Raw genomic sequence first — 9,042 nt, forward strand, 5'->3', positions numbered from 1 at the left:
CCCCCCCCCCACCGGGGCAAAATGGGTTAAACACAAGTGAACTTGATAGTAAATATTCTCAATCTTCCACTGAATTTTTTTTCATCCCAATCCGTGCACTTGCACCCGAGAAATCCGACAGAACAAGAAAGCAACGAAAATCAAACCAATTCTCCCCCCAAAATTTTCTAATAAAGCTTTCACGCTCATAAACTTTTAACCAAATGGACCGATCCTAAAATACTCTTCTTCATTACCAAGGTCTTCTCGTGACCTTTCCAATGACCTGAAATTGAACTTCTCCATCTAAATCCACTCCTGAGATATTGAACTTTGTACCGAAGAAATTAAAAAATTGATATCAATCCGTGAAATTCAAATTTTTAAGAATTCATTGTTCCTTTTTTTTTCTCACCTACCACCGCGGCAAAATGGGTTCAACACGCGTGAACTTGATCGTAAATATTCTCAACTTTCCATTGAATTTTTTTTCATCCCAATCCGTGCACTTGCACCCGAGTTATTCCTCCCCGTTTTTGTTTCTCCTCCCCCCAAGAATCCAAGTAATTATTCCAGCTCGAGAATTTAAATTTAATACCTTTTTATTTAATTTTTTACAGTCTGGTAGTTTGAACAAGAAAGCACTGGGGTCAAAATTGGTATTACACTGGGGAGGGAGAGTTTTCTCTCGCACGCGCGCGCACAAGTTCAGGTGACAGATGGCCGACAAAGTAGGAATTTTAGCCCATGGAATGTCAGCTGTTGCTACTGGGAGCTCTTGTGTGCAACACTCAGCTGCTCTCAACATGTACTCGCTCCTCTATAGTTTTTTAGTAATTTTTTAACACTATCTGCGGAATTTTTGGGGAGGCGATGATGCACGAAATTTTAATGATTCCAGGAGAAGAGTGAATTCTATTTTATGGGGATGTTTCCTCCATTTTTCTAATGGCGAAACTTATGAAACAGATCGTTTGGACTACAAATTACATTAAATTTTATGATGAAAATAAAATGAGAAAGCTTCCAAGAGTATTTGCAATTTTACGTGCAGATGTTTTTAGAGGAAAGTGGTCAAACTCAAAAAATTTAAACAACTAAATTCGCAAATATCTCGAAAACTATGGGGTCTGCGGAAAAATACCTAAAGAACTTTTTTGTAGCATATGAAACTCTTCACAACAAATTTCTTATGACATTTTTTTCTAAACCTCATCCCCTTGGAGGTATCCGCAATTAAATTGTCAAGTACGTTTTAGGATATTTTCGTCAATGACTTAATTTCAAGACTGCATTCACAGAAATTTGGGAATATCTCCGAAACTATTAGTCTTATCAAAAAATATTTGAAAAACTGTTTTGTAGCCCATAAAATTCTGCACACAAAATGGTTTATCACTTTTTCTGATAAACCTCCCCCTTTTCAAGATATTTGCAACGTTACTTTCAGGTTTTTGTTAAAGAAAGTTGTTTAGCTCAAAAAATATAGACAACTGAATTCGAAAATATCTCGAAAACTATGGGGTTTACAGAAAAATACCGGAAGAACTTTTTTGTAGCCCATGAAATTCTCCACAAAAAATGTCAAATGGCATTTTCTCCTAAACCCTTTTCTTCTCGAGAAATGGAGCCTTTTATTCTTGTCGTCCATTTCTTTCTGCATTAATTCACAATAATTCTAGATTCTAGGCACTCACCGGTATCGTTCTGGCAGCGCTGGTGGTTTTCCTCACGATCCCCACTCCGAATTTACCTCCGTAACCTCTCCTCTGCAACAGAAACCAGAATAAACAATTAACACGACCATCAGAGACTCCCCAAAAATTTTATTCAAGAGTAAAACAAGAGGATATGACGTGCATTCTGTGGGTCAGAGACGTGCCGGGTCAACAATAGCTCCCGTTACCTCCGGCCACATCATTCTGATGTTGAAAAGTCGCATGAAGAGCACGCGGGAACAGATGTCGCGCTAGTTATGTCCAATGAACGTCCCAAACAGCTAACCATCTCTTATCTACTTGCAAGAATGACCTCGGGAAGGAAAAAGAGGGGAAAAAGGAAAGGACTTGATTAAGTGCCGTCTCTACTTTAGTCCAGTCACAATGGTACCGACAATTTATCGCGGAATTAACTCGAAATGAAAAAAATATATCTCGCCTGGTGTATTTAATAAATCCGCAGTAAAAAGAATTTTTGATTGAGTTATTTAGTCATTTCGCTAGATTGGTTAATTCGATAGTCCTTTTTGAATTAATTGTTTATAGTCATTCTCATTGCAAAAATCAATACGACCGATGAGAATCATGTCCCAATTTATCAGTTGTTGAATTTTCACATTACAATAAATGATTTGCCCATGTTCTAATTCCTATGCTCACTGAATATGATTTTAATCATAACTACAATTCAATTCCTTCTAGAACACACTTTAGAGCGTGAATTTCTGGACTTCAATGTTTGTTGATACTCTGGTAAAAGTGCGTGCCCACACTGTTATCAATTTTTAGTTTGTTCCCACGGTAATTCAATTAATCTGTTGTTCATCTCATCAATATAATTCCGTGCTTAGAATATTGTCATCTCGTGTTTTCAGCACCAAATTAAAAATTAAAACTTCATTTGGAATATTGAGTCACAGCTTCTTTTTATTCATATCAGAAATTTCGTATTTGAATATTAATATTATTTGTTCAAAGTGAAAAAATCGATCATCATTTTCACTATATTGCATTCAGATTCTCCTATCTTTAACGTCAAAAATGTGAGATAATCTCATAATTCTAGCTATTAATTCTAATCAACTTTGTTCGAAGAAAACCTTAGTAAACGCAATATTAAGAAAGTAGAATTATTCGATTTTCCTCTGACCTAAATAATTTCGACAACTGTGATTCGTTTATTCATGTTCCATAGAATGGTATTCAATTCTCTTTTGTTTGTTAGGCGGGCTCCATGAAAATTCGACGCAAGGCGAGTCTACTCATGAAAACCGCCTTATTTTCTCCATTCGTTCGAGATATTCGCCATGTAAAAAATCACTGTGAATTGCAATCAAGTGGTTTTTAAAAATTTATTTTCACATTTTTGCTTATTTATCCTGCGGAAAGAGTGATCGGTAACCGATGATTTGGAATTTCCTGACGAATATGAAATAAAAATGAGGTAAACGTGAATGAAACCCCTCAGTCTGCATCAATTTTGTATCTCATCGTATAAACTCAGAGATGGAATTTCCTGGAGGGGCACCGCCGGATATTCACTCCCACTTTTCCTATGAGTATTTGCGACCCCGATTGGATCAACTTTCTTCCGAGTAGATTTTAATGTTTCGTTCTATTTGAAGTATTTCGATTTTCAATTTTCAAATTAAATTTGAATTTCCGATTTTTCGAATTTCCGTGCTCAGATTGAGATAAAAAAAAAAAATGACTGAAGAGGTCCTAAAATTATCAACAAAATGCCCTCATTATAAGCCCATTTTACCCCGGTTATTGATGACAAAAAAATTGAGCAAGATTGAACTGTAAAAAATTTAAGTTTCACCGATTGATATGAATTTTTCGATTTCTTCAAATTCAAAGTTGAACATCTCGGGACTCGAAGGAGATAATGGAGTTTAATTGTAGATCATCCGAAAGGTCAAGGGAAGACCTTGAAAATGACGCATAGTATATCGGGATTTGTTCATTAGGTTCAAAGATAATGCGCTTGGAATTTTTATAAAAAATTTGGATACAGAATTAGTTTGATTTTCGTTGGTTTCTTGTTCCGTCGGATTTGCGGGAATGAGTGCACGGATTGATCGGAAAGAAATTTCATAAAAAAAGGTAAAATTACCGACAAAAATTCACTATTCATGAATTCATTTTGCCCCGGGGGTTCGTGAGGAAAAAAATTAAACCAGAATGAATTATGAAAAGCCTTAAGCTTCACCGATTGCTATAAAACTCCAAATGCCTCAAAAACTATTAATCATATCGAAAACAGCTAAATTTAATTTCAAAGGTCATGGAACCCCCCACGAAAATCACTATGAAGAGTCTCAAAACCCCCCCACCAGTATCTCCTCAAAATCCCCCATACCCATGAACCCATAAAAATTCATTAACGCCACTCGTTCAAATTCCCCAAAACCCACTGAAAAATCATCATCTCAAAGCTACTGAGTGTCACCTGCGTTGATGAAAAAAAATCCCCTGAAAAGTTCCCAAAAATCCCGACAAAATCCACTGCACATAACCCCATACAGCCCCCCTGCTTGGTGATGAAAAAAAATTGTACAAAAATAAATTCTAAAAGCCCTCGAGTTTCACGGTTTGATATAAAACTCCAAACCCCTCAGAAACGACTCATCATATCGAGACGATTTGAATTTCATTAAAAACAGCCTGAAATTCCCTGCAAGCTCCCCTAAAAAGAGCCTCAAAACCCCCCGCGAGTTGCCCCGCGACCACATAAAACCACGAAAACCCATCGCCATCACTCGTTCGAGTGAATCAAAATTATCTTTCGAGCATAATTCGTAAAAGCGGAAGTGGTCGTCTACGTTATGTTCTGGTGGATCCGCAATTAAGTTGGTGGGACAGGTAAAGGGAGAAGAGCACATCAACTCCATCTCCCTCTATCCCACAAAACGTTCCGGGAGTATAGCCCCTTTAATTCAAAGGAATTCCCCGACGCTGGGAATTTCGTCACGGCTCTGCGAACCGTCAATTTATTTTCAACGTGCGAAAGCATCCGCCCTGAGGGTTGAAAATACCCACTACCAGTCCTTACCCCTTGCCACCTCCCCCTCCCCCGCCCTCCCTCCATCTAAAATGTATGAGAATAATCGTGTAATATCCCTTAAACTCCGCAGAATAGTTTTGACGTAGATTTCAAACTAAAATCATACGATTTTAATTGTTTCCGTGAGAGTTGAGACGATAATTGGATCCGGATTGAACCCAGAATCTCTTATGAATGATTGAAAATGGATTAATCCGCTGGCGGAAGTAAATCTCTCGATTAAACAATTTCTTCTCAATTTTAACATTTCTGAAATTTTGAAATTTCGCGGGCGACTGATGGGGGTGGGGATGGCTGGATGGCCAGGGAAATTTCCGGTTGAAAACTCGATATCACGTTGTATTTTGGCCGCATAAGTTCTGAGATAATTAAGAAAAACTTCTGATGAACATTTTTTTTTCATTATCTCGATATCTGATTGAAACAATCGAATCATCTTCTTGAGTTTTCCAGCGGAAAATTTTCTGATTACCCATGGGGTTCAGTTTCCACCCCGTAAAGATAAAATAAAGTTGCGGTAATTTTTGAAAATATCATCCGGAACTAGATTTCGGCCGGCATTTAATACAAAAGATAAACTCATCTGAAAGTTCCTGAAATTCAATCTGAAACTTTGATTTTCCGTTGTGGAATATAGAGCTGGATTTTATTCATCAACGTGGAGCGATAATTTTATACAAAGACGGACTTTACGTACTAACTAACCCTCCGGGTTGACGCGTCAAATTTCATTAGCCTTTTTGCACTCACTGGGGGGTGAGCTTTAATCAATCTCGAGTGAATTTGCATCACGAATGAATGAGGCGAAAACAATTTAATTGTAGATGATTCAAAGGGGCTCATAAAAATCAACGGACTCGCTCTTTTCAGGTCTAAATTCGTTTTAAACTTGAGACTGTATTTTTACACCCTGAGGCCATCGTGGGATTTTTCTTTGGGGTTTTATAACGGAAATTTTCAGTGGAGGCTATAAATTCGGGTTTTTCCGGACGCAAATGAATCCCAATCCGCGAATGAGAATTTTAGATACGGAGTCCGTAAAGTAGAATTTTATCATTACCGTCCGTAAAATAGTCTTTTTTTTACACTCTGCGTAAAATGGAATTTTTCGGACGCTTCGTGTCCGTTAATTCTGCTATTGCAAAGGCGGTAAAATTTTATTTTTACGGACACGGATAAATCCCTGTCTGCGAATGGGAATTTCAGATACAGAGTCCGCAAAGTAGAGTTTTACTATTGCCGTCCGTAAAATAAAATTTTCTTCACACTATCCGTAAAATGGAATTTTACGGACTGCAGACCGAGACGAATCCGAGAAATTTTCAGCAGAGGCTGTAAAATTGTAAAGGAGTACGTAAAGTAGAATTTTCGCACCTCTGTCCGCAAAAAGTACTTTCTGACTCATCTGATTATAATCCTTACAGAATTATAATGCCACATTCGTTAAATAATATTTTTATCGGCTTCGTGACATAATGCGCTATTCTGAAAGCAGCCAGTAAATCAGAATTTTTCGAACGCCACTCGTAAAATAAAATATAATTTTACGGATGGTGTCTGTAAAGTAGAATTTTTGTACACGTATTCGGTGAAGTAAAATTTTTGAATGCCGTTTGTAAAATAAAATCTAACGAATGTCGTCCGAAAAGTAGAATTTCACGTACCCATTTCATAATGCAGAGTTTTTGTATGATTTTTTTTTTTAAATGGGCGAAAACAACCGGGCAAAATAGATTCGATTATGGAATTCCGTAACGGTAATTTCGCAGGCTATCAAATGAGGTCATACTCGTACCACTCTCTCAGAAAACTCATAAAATTGTAATTAACAAAAAGCAATTTCTTGTTACTCAGATTTTCTCTTTTTTTAACACTCGTGTAAAAGACTTGAAACAATGTGGCAACAGTGGAAACGCCACTCGGACGCTTGGGTCAACACACTCTCAATGTGGAACAGGGGCAATTAGTTGAAAACGAGAAAGATGCGGGTGAGGTCGACAATGAAGAAACTATTTTTTTACGAGAAAAAAATTCACAAGATTCTTTTCCCCTTCTTTTATTTTCTCCACAAAATTAACGCTGAAATAAATATTTAAAACGGAATGAAAACACAGAGTTTGAAAATAAAAAAAAATTTCATCTCCTGTTTCAAAAATTTTTTTTGAAAAAAAGTAATTTTTTTTTTAAGAAATGAGGGGCAAAACGATTTCATGACCAGAGTTTTTCAGCGGAAATTTCCCGAGCTATTGATTGCATTTCACCCCAACCCTTTAGCCCGCGAAATTGAAAATTGTAAAAAAATGTAAAAAAACAGTTGTCACGATTTTTTCTGAGGCCACGAAGATGCGAGAATATCGCCCTCTCCCCTGGGGGAATTATTTTATCAATATTATTCCAAAATAGGAGAAAACTCTCCTCCCGTCCCTCCAGATCCCCGACACGTGCAATTTCCCTCCTTTCATCCGAAAGAAATATATTCCCAGCCCCAAAATATTCGATATGAGAAATCTTCGGGTATTGTATTTGTATTTGTTCTCAGTTCTTTCTTCCTCTCACCACCGCGAGGGGAAGATGAGTCAATACCTAAAGCCATTGGACAAAAAAAGTTGCGTGACTGTATGCAATCAAACAAAAAATACTGTTTCCCATTTTCACTCGGGGATTTTACGACACCACGTTCTGACGGCACCATGTGGCTGAACTTTTTTTTCAAGATGAGAAAAATTTCTCCACCTCCCCGCCACCTCGTGCTTTTTGTTCTTTACAATTGGATCATTGTGACCCGAATGTTGAAAATAAAAAAGACTTTATCGGCGATTTTGTCAAATTCATCAATTTCTTCGATATTCCTCCAGTCCTGAGACAAATTTAATCCATTATTTAATTTAATTCAATTAAATTTATTAATTCATTCAACTCATTATTCGAAAATCCATCAATTCAGACATCAGACATCGTAAATATTCATGTGGAGTCATTATTGATTTGAAATCAATACTCCCATTTGCGTTGGAAATAACCACTGAAATGATTTATTACCAAAGATTGACAAGAACAATAATTTTCATGACGCGGATAAAATTTTAATTTTTTTTTTCTAGTTTTTCAGAAATTTTTTTTAGGTTTTAATCTTGTTCCTAACCTTGCGATGTTCATTTTGATACACAGCTGAGTTATTCTAGCAGTTCTAAATGAATTATTATTAATGATACTACACGGAGAAAAAAGTTGGAGAGAAATTACCAAACAAGTCAAGTAATCGTGGAGCAACCTCGATTTGCAGTACTTTTTCACATTAAATGGGAGAAAAAGTACGGGATTAATAGGGAATTTTACTCCGTTGTCCCGGGAATGCGACGGGCTATTCAAAAGTCTCAAAAGTATGTGGAAAAAGTGAAAACTGAAAAAAAAATGTTTTCACCCGGAGCCCGGGTCAGGATTCCGGTTTTCCCCGGGGAAAAGTCAACTTTCGCCAAAATCGAATTTTTTAGCCGGGTGAACGTTGATTCCAACTATTTAAGCAACGGGCTATTCAGAACTCTCAAAATTATGTGGAAAAAGTGAAAACTGAAAAAAAAAATTTTCCCCGGGGGCCAAAGTGTCAGGTCTTGGATTTTCTCAGGGGGAAAGTCGGTCAAAGGGTCACAAGGGTCACGAGGGCCAAAGTGTCAGATCTTGGATTTTTCCAGGGAGAAAGTCGACTTTCGCCAAAATCTAATTTTTTAGCCGGGTGAACGTTGATTCCAACTATTTAAGCGACGGGCTATTCAAAACTCAAAAGTATGTGGAAAAAGTGAAAACTGAAGTTCCCAGTTCTGAACGGAATGACCTAAGTCGAACTTGTCAGGTCCAATTATTCGACTCGGAAAAATTGACTGATTTATTAATAACAAGATCAATGGAAATTCCACATAAATTATTCGTTGTTACAAATTTAAAGATTTTTTACATGAAATTTAACGAGTAATTTTCTAACAGTGTAGAAAATCGTAAAATATACACAAAAAACCAGTATTTTTTCACTGAATTACATTTCGCACTACGATTACCATTCGTATAGTAAAATTTGTCACGATTGTCGAGGTAATTTTTATCCAACTTTTCTTCCCGTTTACAAAAAACACGGGGACAATCGTTTAAAAAACTCTGCTGTCGAGGGATATACTTTAATAAATAGCGAGATAGCTCTAATATCATCATCAAAGTACACAAAATTAATTGAATATGAAGATCGTGCTGGTCGTAGATCCAAATTTCTCTCACTACACTGCTTCA

At 36.8% G+C, this 9,042-nt stretch overlaps 1 protein-coding gene across 4 annotated transcripts in view; it reads right to left on the reverse strand.

The window, feature by feature from the left end:
- LOC107036580 (insulin-like growth factor-binding protein complex acid labile subunit) overlaps window positions 1-9,042 on the reverse strand; it is a 305,119-nt gene that overhangs the window by 53,769 nt on the left and 242,308 nt on the right. For all 4 annotated transcript variants that reach the window (XM_015254624.1, XM_015254625.1, XM_015254623.1 and 1 more), the window contains one exon: window positions 1,677-1,748. In XM_015254624.1, the coding sequence (XP_015110110.1) occupies window positions 1,677-1,748 (72 nt within the window). The remainder of the gene's footprint in view (window positions 1-1,676; window positions 1,749-9,042) is intronic.

Source organism: Diachasma alloeum, unplaced genomic scaffold (genome assembly GCF_001412515.2).
Source record: "Diachasma alloeum isolate Michigan unplaced genomic scaffold, Dall2.0 Dall_scaffold_00210, whole genome shotgun sequence".
In the NCBI taxonomy this organism is placed as follows: domain Eukaryota; kingdom Metazoa; phylum Arthropoda; class Insecta; order Hymenoptera; family Braconidae; genus Diachasma; species Diachasma alloeum.